This window comes from Podarcis pityusensis (assembly GCF_964106645.2).
Source record: "Podarcis pityusensis genome assembly, chromosome: 8".
NCBI classification, from domain to species: Eukaryota; Metazoa; Chordata; class Lepidosauria; order Squamata; family Lacertidae; genus Podarcis; species Podarcis pityusensis.
The window spans coordinates 25430032-25456954 of NC_138033.1; the positions used below are offsets into that span (position 1 = coordinate 25430032).

General features: G+C 44.2%; 1 protein-coding gene across 3 annotated transcripts in view; it reads right to left on the minus strand.

Annotated features, from left to right (window-relative positions):
• The window catches only part of ZDHHC18 (zDHHC palmitoyltransferase 18), a 32985-nt gene extending 8921 nt beyond the window's left edge, over window positions 1–24064 (minus strand). The window contains exons 1-7 of one of the 3 annotated variants that reach the window (XM_081015912.1): window positions 23624–24064; window positions 16476–16636; window positions 9434–9583; window positions 6871–7008; window positions 6429–6477; window positions 5418–5520; window positions 2885–2994 (exon numbers count right to left, since the gene is read on the minus strand). In XM_081015912.1, coding sequence (XP_080872038.1) covers window positions 2885–2994; window positions 5418–5520; window positions 6429–6477; window positions 6871–7008; window positions 9434–9583; window positions 16476–16636; window positions 23624–23883 — 971 coding nt within the window. In that variant the 5' untranslated portion in view covers window positions 23884–24064. The remainder of the gene's footprint in view (window positions 1–2884; window positions 2995–5417; window positions 5521–6428; window positions 6478–6870; window positions 7009–9433; window positions 9584–16475; window positions 16637–23623) is intronic. The other 2 variants (XM_081015911.1, XM_081015913.1) reach the window with 2 other exon arrangements.
• Window positions 24065–26923: the final 2859 nt, after the last annotated feature.

Genomic DNA, 26923 nt, shown 5'->3' on the forward strand with positions numbered 1-26923 from the left:
TGGATGAGGTGGGAATTCCAATCTGCATTTGGATCACAAACATGAAATCAGGGGCATCATTTATGCATTAGTGCAAGGGTAGAGAACCTAAATCCCACTTGGTTCAAGTGCATGTGTGAGTTCCTTGCAGGGAACACTCTCAAGCCCCCAAGCTCTACATAAAGAAGGAGAGAACTCTTGTGCATCAGCTGGTGCATATGTTCAGTCCTGTTGGTCACTCTCTCCTCCTCATGTGCCAAATGTGATGTCATTATGTTGTCAGATAATTGAGAAGTGAGTGGTCTCTTTCAAAGTTGGCCCCTTGGGTGGGGAGATCAAGATTTGCATTATGGATGGTGAAAAGTATGTTTCTTTATTATATTTACTTGCGTCTTCTCTTCCTGGTTTTTAAAACAACGATAAATATGTTTAAAAAGGAATGCAAAGGCATGTGGTCAAAAATTTAGGTGAATGTTCATAAAGAAAAACCTTGAATTTTCCCTTCAAGAAGGCCTGAAGCAGATAAATTCCCCCATCCAGGAAGGGATTAGTGAAGAGTCCAAGGCCCATCAAACACTTAGTGTGTCTCTTGCAGGTGGTTTGGATGGTATGGAGTTCTGTCTACTGGAAGTACTGTTAAATCATGGCTAAATTCTGAGTAAGTTTTGTAAAGACCAGACTCCCATATGATGAGAGCAGCTCATTGCCCATTGTAGTTTCAAAGAGGGAACACTGTGGAGGTGCTATATATTGAAGACATGAGCTGAGGAATCCAAAATAACAGTGGCACAAAAAGTAACTGTAAAAAAATAAGCTGAGCTGAAAGAGCTCTTCAACTACAGTGGAACCTCGGCTCCCAAATGCCTTGGGAGCTGAATGTTCTGGCTCCCGAACAAACGAAAACCAGAAGTAATTGTTCTGGTTTTCGAACATTCTTTGGAAGCCAAACGCCCAGTGCGGCTTCCACGGCTTCTGATTGGAAGCTGCTGCAGCCAATCAGAAGCCGCGCCTTGGTTCCCAAACTGTTTCAGGAATCGAACAGACTCCCGGAGCAGATTAAATTCAGAAACCAAGGTTCCACTGTAGTTCTTGGACTGCAGACATGTTCAGCAGGAGTTTGTCAAAACACACATTGCCTCATACATTACAACCTCTTATGTAAACTGCTTTATTTTTCTGATATAGCAGTATATAAACATTTAAATCAATAAAAAAAGTTTTCACTATATTTCACTGATTTCATTCGACCACTGTCAGGCTGTACCATCTAACATACAGTATCAAAAACCCTCTTAGACTCCCAAGAGGCATGCCTAATTTGAACTTTAGTGTTCATGGAGTGACTATTTGATGTAATTTTGTAGTTGTGGAAAAGTTACGGCTCACATAGATGTCCAGTTTTTCTCAGGATACCATAGAAACCACTTAACAGAAACAAAAGGTCCTGCCCAAATCATCCTTCCCAAAAACTCTATATGGAAAACCTTTTGCTGACAACTTTTCCTCCTGTCTATGTATTCATGAATTCCTTCAAGGAGTCATCTCATAAACACCACATGCTAGTGATATAATTGCCCTTCATTTTGTCCAATTCTGCCCCCTTGTGACTACATGAAGATTGCTAAATTAGGATTATCAGCGAGGCACCAGGTAGATTAAACTTGGATCTGTAAATACAGAAGAACTGTGTGCTAGACAGACAAGAATGTTACTCAATGGAGATTTCTCACAGAAGCAATTGTCAAATGCTCATAATAGCACTTGGAATTCAGACCACTATGGATCTGACATCTTTCCAGGGTTGGGTCTGCCATGAGGCTGAGTGGAAAAGCTGCCTGAAGGAGGCAATTTGTGTGTGATATTAAGGGACAGAGAGAGGAGAGAGAGGGGGGATGAACTTGAATTTCCTGCCTCAAGTGCAAAAATATATCGGGTGAGCTCTGCATCATTCAACATTTAATTTCTTGCTTGCCTTTAGTTTAAGTCTCGTCCCCCAAGCCCTCCCCACCGCCATCTCTTTTAATTTCCTCCATCTTTCCAAGTCTATGTTTTGCACAGGAGTATGTTTTCTGTGTTGTTTCAACAGACATGTGTGCACATAATGGTAAGCAAAGGTTCTTGGCTTAACAAATCATATCGTGCATGCAACTTAATCAGTCCTGCTTCACTCCTCTCCTGGCATGAGCAAGTAAACAAACCATGAAGGGGACAGTTTAGTGTTGCATCTGAACCCAGGATCATTGTTTGTTTCATCCTAACAAGCCACCACCAGTAAGCCAACCATGGTTTAAGTTTGGTGAGCAATCGCTGTTTGTTAGGACAAAACCAACCACAATGCTGGGTTTAGAGGCAATGCCAAACCATCCCCTTTGTGATGTGTTTGCATACTCTCACCAGGGGAGGAACGAGGTGGAAGCGATTGATTCGCATGCACTTTGTGCTTAGTATGATTTATTAAGCCAATAACCTCAACTTTGTGTTATGCGTGAATGTGACCAACCTCTCTCAAGCTGTAAGGAGGAAGCAGCTATCATTCTGAGCAGTATAGATAGTTTTTGCAGTTAGCTTCCCACCTTTGGAAGCACATGTCCATTTCTTCCTTACTCACGGTGATGGGCCACCTGTGTGATCCTGACACACTGGTTGTTTCTCCCTACATGCACAGTAGCACAGAGTAGCAGTAGAAGCCAGTCATGGCAGAAAACAGCAACATCCCTCTCAACTTTACAATTCGAAAGTAGAAGCAAAATTAGGCAAGTTAGCAAGTCCCTGTCTTTTGGGTTTCTGGGATATCTTACCTATCAAATCAACATTGACACACACATCAATTCATACTGCTGTTCAGTATCTATCTCCTAACTTGAACATGATTCAGGAGCAGGTATTCTGGAGCAAGCATCCTTACCTGGGATAGAATGGTCCACAGAGCACTGCACAGCAGTTGGTGAAGATACTTTTATGGCTGTAGGGGTTGGCAAATTCAGAGCCTCTTTTATTTGACCATGCTCCTTTGAGCTACAATCCAAGAGAGAGATGGTTAGGGAAAGGAAAGGGAGGCAGGAGATAATGAAAATCATGTGTTGGGATGCTCTATAAAATAATTTTGGAGTCATCTAGGAGTCATTCATATACGCTCTGGAACAGATAGACTACATGCACAAGTTTTGAAGAATCAGCAAATCACAGAAGTGCCTGCACACTTCAGCAATGAAGGAATTTCTGAAGAAAACAACTGTCCACAGAATGCAAAGTGACTGAACTTGCAGCTGCCTTTAGTTAACATGATTAGGTAATTTCTATGATCTATCTGCATTAGGAGCAAGGAAGATGTGGCCCTCCAGATATTGTTGAACTCTCATCAGCCCCAGACAGCATGGTCAAGGGGTCCAGTTGGAGTCCAGCAACATCTGGATGGCCACAAGTTCCGCATCACTCTTCTACAGGAAGGCTGGAAGCAACTGGCACTCCTCAGATGTTGTTGCTACTCCCACCAGCATGATGTGCATCTGGAGGGTCACAGCTTCCCTATCCCTAATTTAAAGACATAAACTAAACCTCCAGCTTGCAGGCTAACTTAATTTCACATGCAAGGCCGTTTTCTTAAAACTAGGTCCACCCACCCATTAGCAGACATCACCAGGGGTTTAATCCTGCACTGGCTGGGCTATCCTATTCCCAGCAGGCAGCAGGACTTAATCCCCGCTCAACATCTGAGTGGGGATTAAAGTCTGTGCAAAAACACCCTTTGAAATAGCTCGTGAGAGCTATTTCAAAGAGGCTTTTGCAAAGGCTTTAAGACAGCCCCTGTGCTCCCATTTGAGCTTCTGGAGGGTCAAATCGGAAAACTGGGGCTGTCTTAAAGCCTTTGGCAAGTCTCCCTCCCGCTTTAAGTTCTTCATCTTGGAGGCTTAGAAAGGGAAGCACGAGGAGACTTGCAAAAAGCTTTGTGAGTCTCCTCCTGCTCCCCTTTTAATCCTCTGAGATTGGGGACTTAAAGGCAGAAGGAAGAAGACTAGCAGAACCCTTTACAAATCTCCCTCTTTTAAGAGTCTGATATCAGGGGCTTAGAAGAGAAGCACACAAGTTTTGCAAAGCACAAGGAATTTTGACAGATGGGTGGCCCACCAAGTGCTCAGTCATATGACATCCTATGACTGACAGATGGGTGGGGAAATTTGGACCTTGGGAGCCAAAATGGTTGCATGGGTGATTCAAGTGAAAATTTACAAATTTAAAGATATCAAGTTCAAAGCACACACCATTTATTTGTGAATGTTCCATCACAAACAACTGTATATTTTAATGCTACTAATCTTCTCACACTAATCCAAAGGATGGAACTTTCAACTGTTTGGTTAGAGGGAAGCAAAGAAGGGGTTTCATGCAAACACTACTCCCTCTCTTGACAAGTTAGTGGCTGAATCTTAAACTTTTTAAGAGGGCTCAAAATGCACAACACAGCAATTGTTTAGTGCATCAACTGAAATCGTGTGTGTGTGTGTGTCATCTATACAATACATTTTCTGCTTAAAGTCTCCTACAATCCTTTGACTTTTGCACAATTTATAACCATTCAGTGGAGAGCACCACCTGCATTTTTGTATCATCTTAATGTTCTATTATGAAAGTTGGTACATACAGTGGTACCTCGGGTTAAGTACTTAATTCGTTCCGGAGGTCCGTTCTTAACCTGAAACTGTTCTTAACCTGAAGACCACTTTAGCTAATGGGGCCTCCTGCTGCTGCTGCGCTGCCGGAGCACGATTTCTGTTCTCATCCTGAAGCAAAGTTCTTAACCCGAGGTACTATTTCTGGGTTAGCTGAGTCTGTAACCTGAAGCGTATGTAACCTGAGGTACCACTGTACTGACAAGCACACAAATCACACAATGACACTTTGCTATCATAGAGAGCCCTGGTGCTGCATTGTTGCATCATTACCTCTCCACCTTCTTAGATATGCTGGAGATCTAAGAGGCCTTACTCTGTATTCTCCCCATTTACATATATGAAATCTATTGAGGTGCAGAGCAGAGAGTTCCACAATAGAGGAGTGCATGACAATGATTTGTTCCCCATATATTGATTAAAGTCTTACATAATATAGAATTTTATTGTTCTCTTGCAAGCCAATCTGAACACTTTAAATATAAGAGCAACTAACAAATTCAAATATAAAATAAAAGTCTTTAGAAGCATAAAGGGCTGCTTTGCTCTTATCCCCAGTCATGAATTAGGACTATAACATATCTCATCAAATAAGAAGTTAGTATAATCAATTAAAAAGTTGTCCTGATGAAATCAGATGGATTTTGTATGAGAATCTGACAGAAACAGTGGATAGCAAGCACCACTTGATTATGGAATTGGTTTAAAACCCTAATAAGGAGTGATTGGGCTTCTATTTGATGAACGGAGATGGAAAAAATATATACTCACATCTTCATTGGTTGTCAAGTTGGAGGCAACTAAGTAAGTGTGAAACCCTGAGAGGCCAAAAATAGACCATACTGAGAAAAAACAGACCACCAATTCCAACACAGTGAGTGAAGAGTCAAGGAAGGAACATCAGTATGTGATTGTGGAGAAGCCACTCACCCCAAATAGCCCTAGACAAGCATCTTTTCCTTTAGTTTACCACCTCTCAAACCACTTCCAGCATATTTCTGGAAGGTGGCATGAACAAAAAAACTGGTTGATAATTATCATAAATAGTTCACTAAAACAAGAAACATACTGTACAAGAGGACCAGGATTCAGTTTCTGATATCTCTAGCTATTTATATGCAATATCAGATACCCAGCTTTTCAGTCCTTTAAAGGATTCAATGATTAGTTAAAGGTACTAGAAATTAGCAGGTTTTTAAAATTTAAAACCCATAAACAAGAAAATGAAACTAACAACAAATGGCGGCAACAAAGTAAAGCAGTACATCATACAGGACAGCCACACAGGCCAGGTTAAAATGAAGATGTAAAAGGTCTCCATTTGACACCAAAAAGAAATGAACATGGCACCAGGCAAGCTGCATCAAGGGAAGTCTGATCACAGGGCTGAATATTTTTTCTGCTTTGGGCCACTGAGAATTTGTTTTTCAGATTGGGCACGATTGAAAACACTGGGCTACGTAGTCAAATTTTTACAAAATGAAGCCATTCTTTGTATCAGTCCTAGCTGTTAGGCAGAATTATGTGGACAATTCTGCAAAAAGAAAAAAAGAGATGATTAACAAAGATCGAGCCCCAAAGCAAAAGTTTTCTTTGACCGCTAGAAGAAGATTCCCTGTGTGAGTGATCATGAGAGTTTGGCTGTTTCTTGCTTTACCCACTCAGAAAACACATTGAAGGACATTTTAGATTTTAGAATCTGTTATGCTAAACTGGCTCTTTCTTTGTCCCCAACAAAAAAAGGAGGGGAGGGGGGAAGGAAGGCCGATAGTGAAAGGATATCTTGCTGGTGTTGCTTTCAAAACAGTGAGAAAATCACTTCCCTGGGAGCCTGCAAAGCAAAGCAAAAAGAGGAATGAGTTGAACGAAGCCATTTTATATTTCAAGCATGCAAGAGGTCACGTGACACTGACAGCATACAGAACCCTTCTGGAAGCCCAGGTTCTCAGGAAGACTGAAGCAGTGAGGCAAGTTTTGGGCTATCCTGGATAGGTTTGCCTAAATTTAGCACGATAATGCACGTATGTAAAATGTTGTGTTCTACCAGCTTTTAAATAACACTTTACAGTTGGCTTGGTGTTGTAAATTCTCCCTCCATCCAAAGAGATTGGTGGCATGGTGCATTGAAAAGCATGCTGGCTTGGAAATGTGCTCACCCAGACACCTACAGGGACAGCGGAAGAGCTTCTGGTTCAGAAAGTTCTTGATTAAAAGCTATACTTACGCAGGGCAAGATGGGTAATGACACAAGCAAAGATGAAGGCTGTCAGGAAGGAGAGGGAGAGGATGAAGGCATAGAAGTATCGATAATTTCGCTTCCCTACGCAGTTGCCCACCCAGGGACAGTGGTGATCAAACCGTTCTGTGGGGGGAAGGCAACAAGATGATAATATTAGGGTGGTTTACATACCACAAACCCAAGGAAAACAAAAGCAAAAGAAGCATAGCAGCACCATGAATTTGTCTAATTCCCTTTTAAGTTGGTGGCAATCGCTACATCCTATGGTGGTTAATTCCATTAATTCCACTTTATATTGTGTACTATATTCTTTTTTGTCTCTCCTGAATCTTCCAACATTCAGCTTTATTGGATGTCCCACTGGGTCTAGTATTTTGAGGGAGGGAGAAGATGGGAACTCACTCCTGTACTCATTCTCTACGCTATGCATAATCTTAAACATTTCTATCTTGTGCCCCCAAAGTTGACATTTTTTCTAACCTAAAAAGTTGTAAGCATTCCTCTCTGGGCAGTTGCTCCAGTACCTTGATTATTTGGGTTGCCTCTTTCTGCTTCCTTTTTTAACTCTAGAACATCCTTTTTTAGGTGTGGCATCCAAAACTGTACAAAGCATTCCAAGTGGAGTCACACAATAGATTTGTATAGTAGCATTATTATATTGGCAGCTTTATTTTCAGCATTTCAAGTATATTTTCAAGAAAATGCACTGCAAAAAAATAATAATACTGGAGGCCACTCTTAGGACCATGTCCTCTTCTAACATATACACAGTGAGAATAATAACTTGATTTTTAAAAAAAGGAAAAAGGAGAGGGCTGTGGCCATTTTAAGTCACTTTGTCTGAAATCAATGGATGCTTCTGATTGTATCACACATAACCTTGTTGAGGGCTGACCTTTTGGGGGACATTCAGGTGTTGGCTTGGTTGTGGAAAAGCCAACTCCAAGTCTTCCTTTAGCCATTGTGCCCACTGCGTGGATCTATCCTGTTATAAATTATATTCCTTGTCCTGCAGCACTACCACATCTATATGCATTTAAAGACTCCCAAAGCAAGGATTTGTGGCCTTACTTGTACAAAAACAAGTACACTAGTCATGTTGTAGTATCTGGTCCCTGATCCTATATTCCTCACTCTCCTCTCTCTTACACACACAAAGAATACTGTTTATTTTGTATTTTTATGCTGCAAACTGCCTTGAGATCTTTGGATGAATATAAAACATATGTCTTACTGAAAAGCCTTTGAATGGCTGCTGGCCATAGCCTGCCCAGAACATGATTGTTCTGTGCTGCCCAGCAACTCAACCTAACATTACACTTCCTTCGAGTTGGTTCTTGTAATTGCTCTCTATAACCTACATGACTATACATGTACTTGGCTGAGGAAGAAAATCTGTTTTCAGACTGAATTCTTGAAGGTATACTCATCAGACTGCCTTAGCATATATAGAAAGAGAATGGGAGAAAGAAACTGCGCAATTCAAGCATCCAGCAATCCATTTCATGACTGATTGTCTCCCAGAGACCTCCCCCTCCCCTGAAGCACTATACATCCTGGCAAGAGTTAACAATGTGGGCGTATCCACAGCTTTTGTTCATGTCTTGATATGCCCTTTAATGTTTATTACAATCCACTGCTAAAGGAAAAATTCACCATTACAAACAGCCCAGGAATGGAAGGCATTTAGGGCTGAATTTTCTTTAAAGCAGAAATATTTTTGCAACTTGCCTGTCCCTTGAATTTTCAGCAAGGTTACATTGCGCTCAATATTGTGTCACCTCTCCATAACTACTTCAACAGATCCTAGCATGTCTAAGAACTTGGCAATCTTTCCCAGGAATATACATCTCCCCTTCTCCAAGAGGATGCTCCCCAAATCAGTGCAATGTGTCAGTTTAAATCCTATATCAAGGAAACCAATGTTTTGCTTTCAAAATGCATGTATTTTTGTGTATGTGTGTGTTCAGTGAGGGGAGTACTGTCTAGTCACTGCAATTTACATAAAAAAGAACATCATACACCTTAGAAATTCTACAAGTATTGTGCTTCATGTATTCTTCCTCCAAGACACTAGAGAAATGGCTTAGTTAATCTGTTGCATGTACACAAGAGAGAATCCTGGAGCAATTTAGAACAAGAGATTATTGTTCTTCCAAGACTGAGGCTTTCACATTTGAAGTCTGGCATTGGGGGGATGGTTACTGAAGCAGCAAAAACAGGAAAATGGAGATGGGAGTACAACAAAAATTGGGGTGGGGAGGCGCAACAGTCAATGAAGCCTATCCGATCTGTTAAGCACAATGAAGCCCATCAACCAGCCAATGGAAGTCCTGACCAGCCCTCTCTTCACTCTGCAAATAGACAATACTTCTCTTCGTATGCCTACCCAGACTCAAATATCATCATTTGGGGCATAGCTGAGATTGATTATGGAAGAGGAGACACACTGCCTCAAATTCACACATTTCTGGCCTTCAGTGAAGCAGGAAGATTAGGTAAGAACTGCAACCCTGACAGCCTGTAAGGCAACTCTTTCTGAACTTACCTACACAGTTGTCACAGACACTGCAGTGGGAGGTCCTGGGAGGACGGAACATTTTGCAAGTATAGCAGTATTTCAACTTCACCATGTATTTATTTATAACAACTTCCATGGTGCGGGCAGGTGGGCGGTAGGTTGAAGTGCCCAGGCTGTCTGCAAAGGCAAAAACATCCACATATTACACTCATCCGAGAAGGGAACACAGGGATGGAGGGAATGTGACCATCTTCTCATCGAGTCCCCTGTCCAAAAGCAGAACTCGCAACTCACACACATGCCATCTGAACAATAAAACGCCACAGGTATGAAACAGAATCCATTTTTGCAGTGCATCTTTTAGAGGCTAATTTTTAAATATGCATTGTTCCTCATGTCTATACAATATTATAACTCATACAAAAAGTGTAGGATTCTGAACAAACAACCCATGTTCAGAACATACACCCTATTTTAAAATGAAAGTTTACTTGAATTAGATTTTTAAGAAAAGCCAGAGTGGAAAATAGATGTGTGAATTACTGACCTCAAGACAGAAAGAATCAGACCTTTCTGATTCTCACATGTCTTTCTCTTTAGAAAGATAAACTGGCAGCCTGATCTTGTACAGGATTTCTCTTTGGATTCCTATATCCAGTCCTTATGCTCTATGGTGCTACAAGCCTGGCTGCAACATTCAACAGAACAGGCCCCTGGCTACAGGTAAGAGGCTTTAGAATTGTGGAGATTTTTTTGCAGCTCTGTAGCAAGCAGGTGCTATATTATGGTCTACCACCAACCAAATTTTTGTGGGCCACCTAGTGTCTGCTGGTTGCTTGGATCCTTGCAAAGAATACTGGAATAGGGGGGCCAGCTATGGTCTGATCCAGCAAGAGCACATCTTATGTTCTTAAGCAGGCTTCCACATCTTTGCTTGCTCCACTAATGAGGGCAACTCCCTACCCCAATGAGCATGATCACATCTATCCTAACTTCCAGGCTTTGAAACTACAGAGGTAGGCAGGGATTGTCCCAGCAACTCTACAACAATCCCTGGCTCCCTCTCCAATACCAAGGTTGGCAACAAGACTGGATTCTTTGGCAATTATGTGCCTAAGGTGCCTAAAGCACTTCAGTCATACAGAGCCAAGGGGGCAAGATCCTGCCTGCTTCCTTGCTTCAGAGCTGGAACGGGAGGTAGGAGGTTTCCTTCGCTGCTACTCGGCAGATGAGCCCCTCTGCCAAACAGCAGCCAAAGGCAACACACTCTCTGCCAGAAAAGGAAGGGGGGTGGCTAATGCTTGATTAAGGTGCATTCCACACATGAAAAAAAGGAAGGGGGTTTCATTAGTCAAGCTGGAGGGCACATGCAGGAATACAGTTTTTGTTTCTTGACTACAAGGCCAGCAAAATATTGTGGACCACTGGCAAGTCTGAATAGTAAGGATCACTTACAACAGATTAGTTGTGCCTTAAAGTGTTAAGAAATTCTAAGTAGGTACTCTTGCTTTGTAAATTTTGCACACAGTGATGGCTTAAGATAACTCCAGCAAAAAGATGACAATTCGAGCATTTAAGACCTCCAAAGGACCTGATACAATCTGTGGGCATATCTTTGACATTCCTGCTTTAAGTGCTTTCTTTATAGAATTGCTGCTAGTCAAATCTATAATCTGATCCACTGTGAAACATAAAATATGCCAACTTTCTACCTTATCTCCCTCATATCCAAGCACTTCCAGCTAGCATCACACTATCAGGCTGAAGCTAAGTAAATGGGAGAAGCTACTGAACACAGCCTCCAGACATTTTTTCTGTAGTGCTATTGCACAATAATTCTTAGCATGGCAGAAGAGTTCATTTTATTTAGCTGGATTCTCAGTGGCATGCAGCTTCAGTAGTTAAATCTGTATTCAGAAAATACAGTTAACATAGAACATAAAATCACAGCCAGAAGCAAATCCAGGCTACTTGGCTATAAACAACTGTACATTTAAAAATCATTTCATCAGCACACCTCCCCTGCAGATCTAAGGAATTGGGAAATAACATATGGAAGAAGTCATTTCCACAGCAACACATGCTTCAGACCACTTACAGCAGTAAAGGTGAATGCCATGCTTTGAACTGAACTCAGAAGCAAATAGGAAAGCATTGCAGTTGGGACAGAATAGGAGTAATATGCATTTACATGTGAGTTAGACTCCAACCAGTATCACAACTCTAAAATGCATCTGGACAATTGACTTTTGTCCCATGTATTTGGTTCCTTACCCTTACAACTCTATTTCCTTCTCCACAACAGCTCCTCATTGTCATTTAAGTTGCAGTTCCATATTGCTGGATAAATTGATTTGCAAATAACTGAATCACACTCAAAATGTAGTTCTTTAGATTTTAGTGGACAAAATGAACAGGGATGACGTTATAATACGCTTCTTTACCAGCTTTCATGTAATAAAATCACAAAACGGTTTAAAATATACATTAAACCAATAAATAAAACCAGTTCTAAACAAGCCAATCAATGTCCATCAGACCTGTCAACAAACCTCAAAAAATGTATCTGAAGAATCAGTAAAGCCACGAGAACAGGTATTTGGCTCCTCAATCACAAAGCTTGGGCACAGGGAAAGACTGGTTTAAACTCACACTTCCAATTCTTAATAAATTGGGATCATATGGATTTCGAGTAAGCCATCCTTCCCCTCCTTTCACCAATCCAATGAATTTTAAGATGCAGCATTAAATGCACTTCTGGTGGGAGACTAGATGCTGAATAAAATAGTGACCTTACAATGTTTATATAAGTTATTACTCCATGAAAATTTACTCTAGTGTGCCTGCCCACAAAAATCAGTCAGTTCTGGTGTAACCTCTCCTCTCCAACAACTTTGTAAGCTTCCCTACCTAGTCACCTACAAGTGAACAGCCAGAAACAAATTATGACAGACAGCTAGAAGCTGTTTTCCCTCTGTGCTCTGAATTAGAGAGAGAAAGATTGTTTAACTCACACAAGCTGCCCCTCAAACTGCTTCAGAGGAATGGAATGGCAAAAGGGCTGGGCAATATATCGTCCAAAACCGGTTTGAAGTTCACATTGTGATAATTGTTTCATAATATTTGAGCTGGCAATATATTGTGAATCACAATGTGTATAAGGGCTAGGCAATATCTGGTTTTCAACATCGTGACAACTCACCAGTTAAACATTGCGATAACTCACTAGCTAAACATCGCAATAACTCACCAGCTAAACACTGCAATGTTATCACCAGCTAAACCTCACAATATCACCAGCTAAACATTGCAAACTACCACAATGTCTGAAATAAGGATGGAACTATACAGAGGCAAACAGGACAATATCCTGGCAACTGCTACTAAGGGGTCTAAAATGGATAAATGACAGTATTACCAATCATCACACACTCGGTTTCATCAGTAGGCCAAAATGCATCCCAATAGGACTTTTGGTTTTGGGCTTGGCTACCAAATGGTGGTATTCAGGACAATCCAAAGTACGGCAATGAGTCATTAGTGAATTCAAATAATCTGGGACTGCCAGCAGGCAGGAGGCAGAGGCTAGGAGGCAGAAGCAGCAGTGGCAGAAACAGCTTGCCATGACCGCAGGACGTGTCGGCAGTAGTAGTGACAACCTGCAAGGCCTTGCGGCGGCAGAATGAACAGTGGCAACTTGTGAGGCCTCACGGTGGCAACAGGAGCTGGGGGCAGTAGCGGTCGTGGCACAAGCAGTGGTGACCTGCGAGGCCTTGTAGCAGTGCTAAGAGTGATGGCAGTAGCGGCAGCACCCTGCGAAGACTCACAACAGCGATGGGAGGCAGTGGCAGTAGCAGTGGCAGCCTGCAAGGACTCACAGCAGTGACAGGAGGTGGCAGCTATAGTGGCGGCGGCATGCAAAGCCTCAAGGCAGTGACAAAAGGTAGCTGCAATAATGACACCCTGCAAGGCCTCACGGCAGCAACTGGCTGCAGTAAAGGCGGTGGCCTGCAAGAGAGTGATGGCAGAGCCTGTGAGGCCTTGCAGTGGCGATGGGAAGTGTGGAATTGATTGATTGGTTTGACGTGACCCCCGCTAATTGATTTGCGATCCCCAATTAGCTCTTTATGGCCGCCCGGCACGTTTCCACTCAGTGCCTCTGCTCCGAGCTCTCAGTCACGCCTCAGCAGAGTTAACACAGCGTCGAAACTGTCACGTAGCTTCCACTTAGCTTCCGACAAACACACAGAGCCCGGTTTGTCTATTTACAGTCCTTTATTCCGACATTCCCCAGGGATCTCCTGGGCTCACCGCAGCCATGACAACCTGCGTCCTTCTCCCTCAAAGACCAGAGGGGAACAGAGTAAACTCCTCCCAGCTTCGAAAGCTGACGTCAGAATGCTGAGGCATCATGGGAACAACTTAACCAGTTAAGTTCCAAACCCAACAGGAAGTGGCAGCAGTAACAGCATTAGCCTGTGAGGCCTCGCAGTGGTGACAGGATTTGGCAGCAGAAGTGGTGGTGGTCTGCGAGTTCTCGCAGCAGAAACCTTCTGGGACTTGCAGCAGTCACAGGAGGTGACGGCAGTAGTGGCATCCTGCGAGGCCTTGCGTCAGTGACAGGAGATGGCAGCAATAGTAGTGGCAGCCTGCGAGGCCTCGCCGTGGTGGCAAGAAGTGGCGGTGGCCAGCAAGTCCTCCTGGCGGTAGCGGGAGTTGGTGGCAGAAGTTGTGGCAGCCTGCCTCAGCGAGGCCTTGCAGGCCACCTGTGCTTCTGCTACTATCTCCTGCCACCACTGCAAGACCTTGCAAGCCGCTGCTACTGCCACCAGCATGACAATGCCTTGCAGGCTGTCACCGCTTCTGCCACTGCTGCAAGGCCTTGCAGACCACCACTACTGCCGCCACCACAAGGCCTAACTGGCTGCCACTGCTTCTGCTGCTGCCGCCCACTGCCGTGCCGAGGCTTCACGGGCTGCTGATTATTGTGCCACTGCTGCCAGGCTCTTGCTGCTTCTGTGCCCTCTCTGTTAATAGTTCTGCTGCCATCAGACTGCTGCCTAGCAGCCTGCTTGCAGTCTCAGATTATCTGTATTCACTATAACTCATCACCGTACTTTGGATTGTCCGGAATACCACCATTTGGTAGCCAAGCCCAAAACCAAATGTCTCATTTGGATGCATTTTGGCTTACCTGCTGCTAAAAGTGACCATGAGGTGATTGATAATATCATCATTTATCAGTTTTAGACCTTTAAGTAGTAGCAGTTGCCAGGACATTGTCCTGTTCGCCTCTGTGTAGTTCCTTATTTCAGATATCATGATATATCGATGTATCATGATATTTAGCTGGTTATAAATTGCAATCTTGAAAATCAGTTATTGCCTAGCCCTAAACAGCAACAATAAATATCTGGCTCAGATGAGGAATTGGCAGAAATGATCTGACAGCTTATCACCACCAAGGCTAAAACACAGGATAAGCTCCAAGTTCAACACTCACTATGCCTGCATCAGAATTTGTTCCAAGCCACAGTGCAGAAATGAGAAGGCTGGTACAATATTTAAGCCAGTAGCAAAGGTTGCAAGTTTTTTAGCTGGGGCAATCAGAATAAGATCCACTATTTGACTATTTATTCAAAATGCTAAAATGTATTTCATATAATTGACTTTTTATTTCTATTTTTTGTATACCATATTGTTGTTTTATTGTTATGGCCGATGGCTGATGCAAATAAAGATTCATTCATTCATATTTAAGCCAATAAATTCACATCTCTTTTCCTGGTCACTTCATATTTATCTTTTTGACAATTTTGGCGATTTAAATATAATTTGTTGTAGGGACTGGTGTGTATCACTATGCTAGTCTGCCCAGTTTGATATGAAGATGAGTTTACTGAATTAGTTAATGGTGGATTTCATCTACTATTTTTATACTAATGACATCTTTTTATTCTGTTTGCTGTTGTTATGGAATGTTTGCAGTTGCCTTGAATGTCACTGGCAAAAAAGGAAGCATAGAGATCTTTTGGAAAATCTTCTTTGCTTTAAAAATTAATGAAAAAGTATTCATTTTGCTCTTGGTAACTCTGGACTGACTGCTCAGTGAGCCACCATCACAACACATAAAGGGTTGCATTTTTTATTAGTAGAAGTCACAACAAAAACAACCCAAGTTTTGCAGTAGGGTAGAGCCGATGTCCAACCGGTCGACCGCGATCGACAGGTAGATCCCCGGGAGATGGGTCTGCCCCCCCGCCCCCCTCTCTCTGTCGCTCCGTCACGTCTAGTGGGCGGTCGTTTGGCGTCTGCTGCTGGTGATTGGGGATACAATAGTTTCATTTAGCGCTAGACGCATTAATTAGCAGCCTATTAGGGATTTTTGGCATACTCTCTTTAAAAAAACTCAAAAACTCTTCTCTCTCCCCGCCAAGAAAAGCTCAACAACTGTGGGGAATCATTCCCAAGAAAAGCTGAACAACTCTGGGCAATCCTCCCCTTCCACCCACCCACCCACCCACCCCACGCACGCTCCTCCTCCCTCCAATGACAATGGGTAGATCACTGCCAGTTTTGTTTTGTTTTTATACTGGGACTAGGTTGCAGACTCTTAGGAGCTGGACATGCCTGGGGCAGAGGAAACAGAACTATGTTATCTGGCTGAGTCATCTGGGAAATTGGTCATGTGACCTATGAAGGGTTAGATCCAACAGGAAGCTAGAGACACCTGCAATTCCCTTATTTGAAACATACACAATCACCATTTTAGGATCCAGCTTCCTACTACAATGAATTCACACTCCTAGGTCCCCAGGCTTCATCTCTCTCGGAGATTTTGGAAAGGCAATGTCACATAGGATGGGCCTGCTGCTCACTGTCACCACGGGTTTTCCCTAGAAAAGGTTTAAGCCATTAGGTCCCTCCAGTGAAGATCTGGCAACTGCTTTGTCTCCCTTCATGATAGCCTCAGGAAAATGCTCAAACAAGGATGTTGCATACCATGAGATCACAAGCAGAGCTTTAAAATTTTTCCAAGGATGTAGAAGAATGACAACTAGAACCTCACCTATCCATTTCTCCAGGTCTGCAGCTTCACTGGGGGTGGCTCTGGGCAGGATACCAGGATCTCTGAAACTGGTCTGCAGCAAACAGCTGATGACAAAGAGGAACAGGATGCCAGCAATGATGGGAATGGCCAAGGTCAGGTTACGAGCCAAGAAGGGACAGCTGAAAAAAAGAACAACACATTTATAAAGTAGGGCCTCCATTCACCACACAAACACTACACTTGCGGACAGTTTCTTTTAGTTGGCCACTGGAGCCAACAGATCATAACTTCTTCATATTCTACCTTGCAAAATTCTGTAGATCTTTTAGAAGAATATGATTAAGGACCACCTTGCAAATAAGCTCACAAAAGTTACATGTCTGCAAAAATTACTAGTCGGCTAAGAAGCAAATTGCCTGTGCATCCATGCTCGTTGTGGAGTTGGGACAGAGTGGATGAGAGACAGATTGATGTACTGCCCTTTCCCTTTATGGAGTTTCATATGCCTGCCTACATAAAACTCCTGGTCACCTATGCCTGCCAGGCAAATTGCTAAATGCAAGGCTGGATTAAGGGGAAGAGTGGACAGCAATAGCTATCTTATGAGGTAAGAATCATTTATATCAGTCATAGCTTATTTCTGGAGTAAATCCTTCCCTACTACACAGTCCTTTTAAAATGTGTTTTTTTTGCTGGGGGGAGTTATTGGGTATAGGGCGGTATATAAATTCAATTTTTAAAAAATCTAGTTTTTCCTTAAATCCTGAAGAAAGCAAATCTACAAACTAGAGTTACTTTATTTTCCCCTCCTTTTTTCAACACATCTCCATTAAGTTCTTTCAAGTGTAAGCTTGATACAGTTTCTAAAGACTGTTTAGTCGCAGAGCTGATGCCCTCTTATCTTATTAACCTGTGTATATATCCACTTTTATCATTGTTTTTTATATAATGGATACAGCTCCATTTTTAATGAACAAATAGTTGAATATCTTTTTAGATTTCTATCACAGAGATATTGTGAGGGAGGCCACAATTATTATGTTTCATTGAAGCAGAACAGGGACTATGAGGTAAGTTACTTGTCAACGGCTACCCAGGGCCAGTGTGACTGCATGAGACTTGACAATGCCAATATTTGTCTGGATCACACTGGTTCACAATTATTTGGTGTTGGAAAACACAGTGAATCCACTGGTTTGAACAAGCTTCACTGCCTCCAGCAATTTTGGATCACCTTGCTGAAGCACAGCTTTTCCCCCTTGCTCTTTAACTCAAGGTTGACATGCCACCAGACCCTGTGCCTCCAGCATCTACTCTGAGCTATACAGTTGTACCTTAGTTTCTGAACAGCTTAGTTCTCGAACATTTTGGCTCCCGAATGCCGCAAATCCAGAAGTGACTGTTCTGGTTTGTGAACTATTTTTGGAAGCCAAACGTCCGAGAGGGCTTCCATGTCTTCCTATTGGCTGCAGGAGCTTCCTGCAGCCAATCAGAAGCCGTGCTTTTGTTTCCAAACGTTTTGAAAGTCGAATGGACTTCCAGAACAGATTCTGTTCGACTTCCAAGGTACGACTGTACTCTGGTCCACGAAAGTGGGTGGCCAGATTACCGGAACTGTTGCGTCTGATGTTAACGAAGCCAGATCCAAACAAGACTTTTTATAAAAGAACAGTAACTCCATCTGAATCCAGAGGTGGCAATGGCATTTAAATCCTTATTTAGGGTTTCAATATATGAGACCACAAGTATAGTCCAAGGCCATGTCACCATATCTGGGAGAGGGGGGAATTAGCGAGGGAGAACCTGATCACGCTGGGCCTGGAGTTGTCAAGGGTAACCATGGCATTCTTTTTAAAAAGGAGAAGCAGGGTGGGTGGGAGCTTGATTTGAGAAGTGGGAGTGAGCTGTGTGTCATGAGGTAAATTAATACTATTTCTGTTCTGTTCTTTTCGGTAAAGAACAGATTTTCAAGGGCTGGGGTTGTTTGGCAGAAAGACAGCCACAAAGGCTGCAGAAGGTGCAGTGAATGAGCTGATACTAAGACTATGGCAGAAGCACAGTTTATGACAGAGGCTTGTCAACTAACCAGGGAAAAATGTCCTTGTCTGATCCTGTGTCTTTAAACGGCAGTTTGGTCTGTGAAAATCAACAGGTGAAATTTCACACAGCTTGGTGATCAATATTACCACTTCTTGGCATCTGCCATTCGAAGCACGGCTGCAGAGACCAGCTAAAAGCCCCACAACCCTGCTCAGTGGGGGGAAATTCAGCACAAGCCCTGCTTCCTCTGAAATGTTTATCACGAGCAGGATGCAACATATAACATATGTTTACTAATCCCTACTGATTTTAGTGGATCCCAAGCAGCTACTTAAGCTTGTCTATGTAAACAGGGCTGTTTCAAAGGCTAACTAGGATTGATTGATTGATTTTATATATCGCCCTTCATCAAAAGATCTCAGGGCAGTTCACAGAATAAAATACAAGATAAAACACAAGTAAAAAATTGAACCAAAACAACAAAACAATACCCCCCCCCCTTTCCCACAGATACATTTAACAGGCTGTAGTATATTAATCAGCCAGGTTGAAGAGGAACGTTTTTCCCTAGTATCTAAAAGGTATATACTGAAAGCGTCAAACAAACCCCCCTGGGGAGAGTGTTCCACAAACAGGGAGCCACTACAGAAAAGGCCCATTCTCATGTTGCCACTCTCTGGACCTCAAACGGAGGAGGCATACAAAGAAGGGCTTCAGATGATGAACACAGAGTCCAGGACAGTTTATATAGGGAGAGGCGGTCCAGAAATGGATCATCTCAACAATAATGTATTTATATTTGCATGGATTCTGGAGTAACAGCCTTTGAACCCAGCACACTGGCTGAGGAAGAAGCACGCTTCCCCCTTCATTCCCACCCCTACTACAGATAACCAAAAGCACAAGCCAATGGAAAACAGCACAAAACCCCCCTGCCAGCCAGCATCTTGCAGTCTGCCTTGCAGCCAAGGCAAAAGAAGCATGGATTTCGCTGAACAGTGGGCAGAAAGGGGAAGTGTACACAAGCGAAAGAATGGCAAAGGTCCCTTCTAGCTCCAGCCCTCCAATCTGCAAAACTACATGGCTATGAGTAGAGGAGAGAGCCCCTAGTTATTCCAAGGCACTATTTCACTTTTCAAAATCACATCAACTTTTGATCTAGCAGGGGAGGGGGAGAGAAAATTCCAGAGAGGAAGCTTGTCAACTTAAGGAACAGCATTAATATGTCTTCTGAAGCAAAGTCAGCTTCTGAGAATATAAAGTCAAAGCTGAAGGTGATTAAGGTTTTCTGTGACTGCAAACAACTGGATGTAGATTTACAGGCAGCTAGGGTACTGCAGCTAGTCTCTGTTTATGTTTAGGTAGTTGACATGTGTGGTGTGGTACAGGATGGCATGGGGCTAGTGCTACTGCATACAATGAGGGAATGCCACAATCACACCAGTACCAAGATCCATCCACAGCGCAGGTCACATGGGCTGGATAAACATATTAAACTAGCCCACAGTTTTGCAGTAGCGAAGACAAAGCTTACAACTCCACTCTCCTAATGGCTGGAACGGAATAACAGGGCCTAGCTGCTAAAACTCCCAAGATTAAATTTCTACCAAAGGCAAGGAGAGCTGGACACGCAAGCAGAGGCTTTAGACAAAACCAGCACTCTGGGGAATGCACCGTTTACATAAGGAAAACACAGAACACCCCCGCCCACGGCAGAAGGACTTTACTATTATAAGCACTGATAATCACATGGACTCCCAACACATACAAAAAAGCTGCCCAAATACTTCCTGATACCTAGTCATGAGAGGATTAGAGGAATCTGATGCATCTCCCAAGTTCAGTTGTGAAGCCACACCAGATCAACACTAGTATCATCTGCTGTAGCTGTCCTTTGATTTCCCTTTTGTGCAACCAAGGGCAGAGGGACATGTCATAAGCCCTTCACATACATCCCTGAATCCTCCACTACTTTTCCTTCCCCACGGTGGTGCTAATCCCAGTGGTCCGAGAGGGTGTAAGTAACAAAAGATGCCGCCCCTTAAAGGGTTTTTTAACAGGGGAGCCAAATACCATTCTTGGCAAAACACCAGATACCACAACGTGAAGCTGGTACACAGTATGTCCCCCCCCCACACCCATTCCTGGCTAAAAGCCTCTAGTCAGTGTAAAGAGTCTAAGAGAGATGTCTTAATTGCACGTTAGAAGGAGATTAAGAGTTGTTTCTCATGATATGGCAGGCATGTATTTAAGCACTCACCTGTTAGTCATAGACAGCAAGGAACCGGATGCCAGCTCTCAAGTTGCCTACACACTTTGGTGGACATTTACAAGGTTGATATAGAAGCTGCTGGAGAATGCTTATGCATGGCAGCTGAATAGGCTGAATGGTCCCCACACTGCTGCCAAACAACTCTAGCAGAATGGGAGACAGGCCCTGCAGACCTGATACAAGCTAGCACACCCCAAATGGAGCAATGGAGACAGTTTCAAGCGGTCTCCATGTGGCAGCAGTATCTTGGAAAACTGCCTCAATTCTACGCATTAGCAGGTAAAGGTAAAGGACCCCTGGATAGTTAAGTCCAGTCAAAGGCTGCGGCGCCCATCTTACTTTTCAGGCCGAGGGAGCCGGCGTTTGTCCACGGGCAGCCTTCCGGGTCGTGGCCAGCAAGACTAAACCGTTACCGGTGCACGGAGGACCGTGATGAGTGCCAGAGCACATGGAAATGCCATTTACCTTTCCATCGCAGAAGTACCTAATTATCTACTTGAACTGGTATGGCATAAGCTGGTATAGAGCAATGGGAGCTCACTCCATCGCGCAGATTCAAACTGCTGACCTTTCTATCATACTCATTAGCACAACACTGAACACACACATACACACCTGACTCACTTCCACCTGCCTTTGCAAGAGAGCTAGCATGCCTTCAGAAGATCTTGTTTCCTCTCACACAAACACAGCCCACAAGTGGCTTAGAATATGAACACAAGTCAGACAGGGCTCAGTCAAACGTTCACTTGCATGAACATCCAACTTCATGTATGTAGCTCCTAGTGGCTCTTTGCATTCTCCCTGCCCCATAGAAAATTATGCTTCTTACTCTGCAAGAAGACCACAATGAATCATACCCTTTCTAATGATGTCTTGCATTTCCACCTAAGCTCTGGAGTAAATTTAAGAAGTGGCAGTCTCTCCTATGGTGTCATCTGAAGTTAACTTCTTGAATGTTTGTGCTATTCACTGAAAAACAACTTCTTAAATCATCCCAACCTCAGGTCTTACTTTCAATGAGTCAAGTCAGCTTTCTTCACTTATGTTAGCCTAAAATAACCAATGGTGAAAAGATTCACTCAGGTCCATTCATAGGGCACTTGGAAGACAAAGTGGGGAAAGAGAAGCACCGCCCCCTTATTTTCCTATCAAAACAAATGTGCATGCACACATACAGGCTGAGTGAGATGAGAAGCCCAAAGTCTTGCACATTTATTTATTTTAATGATGTACATCTTGCCTTTCATCTTTGGTTATGATCCGTCGTAAAATGCCTTGGAGGATCCTAACAATTCAATACAAAACTGCTAACACCTTGGTGGCATGGGAGAGAGGGGGCTGAGAAAGATGGTGGAGGAAAGGGATGTCAATACCTCTCCCCAGTTTTCTGGTATTCCTAACACTGTGACTGTTCTTATTATGCTTTTTCTTACAATTAAAGCATGCAATGCAGGTTGCCTTCACTAGGCAGTATTTTGATGTGCCTCTTGTGTGGGCTGTGGGCACCAAGCAAAGTTTCTGCATTTTCAGAGGAGAGCTATGCCAGCAGTAAGAATGTAAGAGGCCAAGTGTTACTGGCTCAGCCTCTCTCCACAACACATTATTTTAAGGGCTTTTTATGGGCTACTGCTGCCAATGGGAATCCCACCAGTGGGAGAGAAAGTGAACTCTGCCAGATGTTTCCAGGATGATCTTGTATCAATTGCTTTCTCACACCTAACATACCTCACAATGTTGATGCAAGAATAAATTGGCGGGGTGGGGAAAGCTACCCTAAGCCCTAAGAAATGTAATAAAGGGGGGGGGGGGTAGCGCTTATCCAAAAGCAGGAACTTTATTACAGCAGTGGCACTAGAATCGCAAAATTCCCTCCCCTGTTGGGGTCAGAAGTAAGCACACCCTCCCTTTCAAAAGGAGTGTAAAAACCATGCCTATTTCACCGTGCCTTTTCAGTACAGTGGTACCTTGGGTTAAATACTTAATACGTTCCCGAGGTCCGTTGTTAACCTGAAACTGTTCTTAACCTGAAGCACCACTTTAGCTAATGGGGCCTCCTGCTGCTGCCACACCACCAGAGCACAATTTCTGTTCTCATCCTGAAACAAAGTTCTTAACCTGAGCTACTATTTCTGGGTTAGCAGAGTCTGTAACCTGAAGCATATATAACCCGAGGTACCACTGTATTATCTTGTCTTATCAAGTAAAGCTTTGGCACGGTGCCTTCACACAAAACACAGTACTGCAGCACCTAACAAATATACTGGGGCATACTGGTTTACTGCTCAGAAAACGCCATCAAAAAGTGGCTCCTAAATCTTACCTACATCTACACAACAGTTAAGACCAACTAACTTAGTTGGTCTTAAAGGTGCTACTGGAAGGATTTTTTTTATTTTGACTATGGCAGACCAACACGGCTACCTATCTGTAACTACATCTACACAGACAGTTATATCTGTTAAGCTTCTATGGACTAGATACTAGCCTGGCGAAGTGGGGCTCTAGTCCGCAATCCTATGCACCCCTAAAGTGGGAGGAAACACCCACTGAACACAGCGGGACTTTCTAGAGGAAAAGGTTTGATTCCACGCCGCACCTGGCCAGCCTTTCAGTCGCCACAAGGCGCAAGCAGGTTACACCCTCTAGCAATTAGCTTAACCTTAAGCTCGGTTGCTGCCGACGGCAATAACGAAAAAGGTTGACTATGTGGAAACACTCTGCGACCCCTTTGGGAGCAGGGGTTGGAAAGCGAGGTCACGGTTTTGCAAGGAAGTAAATAAATGTCAAAAAGCAGGAGGGGCGTTGGGTGTCCCCCCCCCCCCAGCCTGGGCTCCTTCACTCACGGACTCACTCGAAGGCGAAGAAGAGGCCGCTGGTGACCACGATGAGGCCGAGCGTGAGGAGAAAGACGCCGCTGTGCCGGGCCAGCATGAGGCGGCCTCCGCAGTAGAAGCGGTTGCGCCCGGGGAAGACCTCCCACTTGCGGCGGCGCCCGTGCGCCGGGGTGGCGGCGGCGGCTGTCACGGAAGAGGCTGCCGGCGCCGGAGGCTCTGAGGAAGGAGGAGCGGCCGGGGTGCCCGGCGGGATCTGCCGGTACTCGCATTCCTTCATGGTGATGGCGCCGGCCGGCCTCCCCCGTCCAGACCCCACCGAGCGGCGGCGGCGGCCTCTGGCGCAGCCAGGACCGCCCGGCAGGCAGGCAGGCAGGCAGGGAGAGTCCCGCTCGGCAGCTCCGTCGCCCCGCCCTCAGCGGCGGAGGGAGAATGAGCCGGCCGGCGGGCGGGCACCGGCACACACACCCCCTGCCCGCCGAGGCCTCCCGCCGCAGCGCCCCCCTCGCGCTCGCCGGCCTGGAGTCCGCGCTGCAGCCGCCGGCCTTGCCTGAGCAGCTCCCGCCGCCTTCCCTCAGGAGGGGGGAAGAAGCGCGCACCACGGCCCGCCGCCGCGCAGGCAGCTCCCTCCGCTTCTTCACTCCGCCCCGCTCGCCTCCCCTCACCCACCGCGCTGCTCTATGCTGAAAACTCCTTTGTCTGCAAGTAAAAGGCCTGTCGGGCCTTCGGCTTCCGAGGGTTCAAGGCTTTTCCCGCTCTCTTTAAATTGAATTCCGCGGGAAGTGACTCTGACCGCGGGGCAGAGTGCCGGCGGCGTCCTTTTGTAAAGATACAAGGCTGGTCCGTTGCTGTTGTTGCTACTACACATCAGTATCCCTTAAATGCTGTTTCCCGCAAGGAACAATCAAGGTCCTTTTGAGCATCTCACAAGCAGGGCATGAAAGCACTGTAACCGGTTTTCTCTGATTATTGCATGTTCCCAAGAGCATTTGGTATTCGACTCTCTGAAGGTGGAGGTTCCATTGACTATCATATATAATTTCCCCTACTTCTAAAGATATGGAGAAAAGACCCATTTCAATGGGTCTTCTCTAAGTAAAACTTAGTTAAATGCTACCCTTTATTCTCACACGAGAAGCTATATATGTATGTCAGAAAGGTTTATTGTTTATCATGCACTGTTTTAAACATTTTAAACTTACAGAACTTCTTGCCTATTTACTTAGGTAAACATGTATTGTTTGTCAACAGAATTATGTACTATCCCTTCAAAGCAATATGTTCCCATTAATGAAAATTATGCTGCATCCTGTACAGAAGTCACAATGTATATAAGACAAATATGGTTTGCTGCACTAGTGAAACAAAGATGTGGTTGGAAAAGGGGGGGAAACGTTTTTGTCTCCTGTGCAGTGACTCACCGTCTGCATCTGTGTTGTATTCAGCTGGTAGGTTGCACTTTACATGCTGAATGGGCTACAATATCAAATGGTAATCATACCTGGCTTCCCCTGGCAAAACGCTCTTCATTGTGATGGGTGAGCAGAGGACAGGTTTGAACCCTGCATGCAGCCTTGTCTGAGAGGGACTGCAGTGTGTTTGCTCTGTGTGCAAACATACCACTATGGGATCCCTGTCGAGTCCAGGCACCCCAGTTTACAAACTCATTACAAGTGTTACCACAAAGTATCCACATAAGTTTTTTCCATAGGCATGAATGGCAACCATTCACTTAAATCAGGTGCAGCCAACATGGCGTCCTCCAGATATGTTGGACTTCAGCTCCCATCATCCCTAACCACTGGCCATGCTGGAAGGAGTCTAACATCTTTGCTACCTCTGACATAGACGGTGGAAAGCAATTACACTCCAGGACACCATGGGGAGCTTAACCTGCTCCTTGTCCCTCCTAATCCAAACCTTTGAAAATCAAGCATATTCCTATCTGCATGCCTTAGCTCCATTTCAGGTTCTGTTTCTTGGTCACACCAGAGTGTTGTTATCCAGTGTTGTATTAGACAAAGTGCATATTTAAAACAAAAAGTTTCGTGAAAGCTGTTATGTGCAGGCATAAATAGCAGTGATGACTTGTGCCCAATCTATTCCCAACTGCAGTTCATTTTCATGTATACTGAAATTATTTTTTATTAAAATATTTATACCACATCTTTCTATGGAATAAATGCTACAGGTGGCTTACTACAAAACTTAAAATGTAAGATGATAATAATAATAAAAAAAAAATTATAAAGTCAAGGAAACAACAGAAAAGGTAACTTTAATATAATAATATAATAATTTATTATTTATACCCCGCCCATCTGGCTGGGTTTCCCCAGCCACCCTGGCTTCCAACCGAATATTAAAAACAATACAGCATCAGACATAAAAAACTTCCCTAAACTTGTCTTTTAAAAGTAAAATAGTTTATTGCCTTGACATCTGCTGGGAGGGCATTCCACAAGGCAGGCGCTACTACTGAAAAGGCCTTCTGCCTGGTTCCCTGTAACCCCACTTCTCACAGCAAGGGAACCGCCAGAAGGCCCTCAGCGCTGGACCTCAGTGTCCAGGCAGAATGATGGGGGTGGAGATGCTCCTTCAAGTATACAGGACCGATGCCATTTAGGGCTTTAAAGGTCAGCACCAACACTTTGAATTGTGCTCGGAAACGTACTGGGAGCCAATGAAGATCTTTCAGGACCGGTGTGATATGGTTTCAGCAGCCACTCCCAGTCAACAGTCTAGCTGCCACATTCTGGATTAACTGCAGTTTCTGAGTCACCTTCAAAGGTAGTCCCACATAGAGCACATTGCAGTAGTCCAAGCAGAAGATAACTAGAGCATGCACCACTCTGGCAAGACAATCTGCGGGCAGGTAGGGTCTCAGCCTGTGTACCAGATGGAGCTGGTAAACAGCTGCCCTGGACACAGAATTAACCTGCGCCTCCATGGGCAGCTGCAAGTCAAAAATGACTCCCAGGCTGCGCACCTGGTCCTTCAGGGGCACAGTTACCCCATTCAGGATCAGGGAGTCCTCCACACCAGCCCACCCCGTCCCCCAAGAACAGTACACCTGTCTTGTCAGGATTCAACCTCAGTCCGTTAGCTGCCATCCATCCTCCAACCGCCTCCAGACACTCAGACAGGACCTTCACTGCCTTCACTTTAAAAATATCATTCCTCAGATAGTCAACAAACCAATTATAAGCTAAATAATAATAAGCTTAGCAGGCCAAGTGCTCTCTGGAAAACAAAAGTTTCCACGAGATGGTGGGAAACCAGCAAGGGGTGAGCCAGATCACCCTCAAAATGTCTAGGTA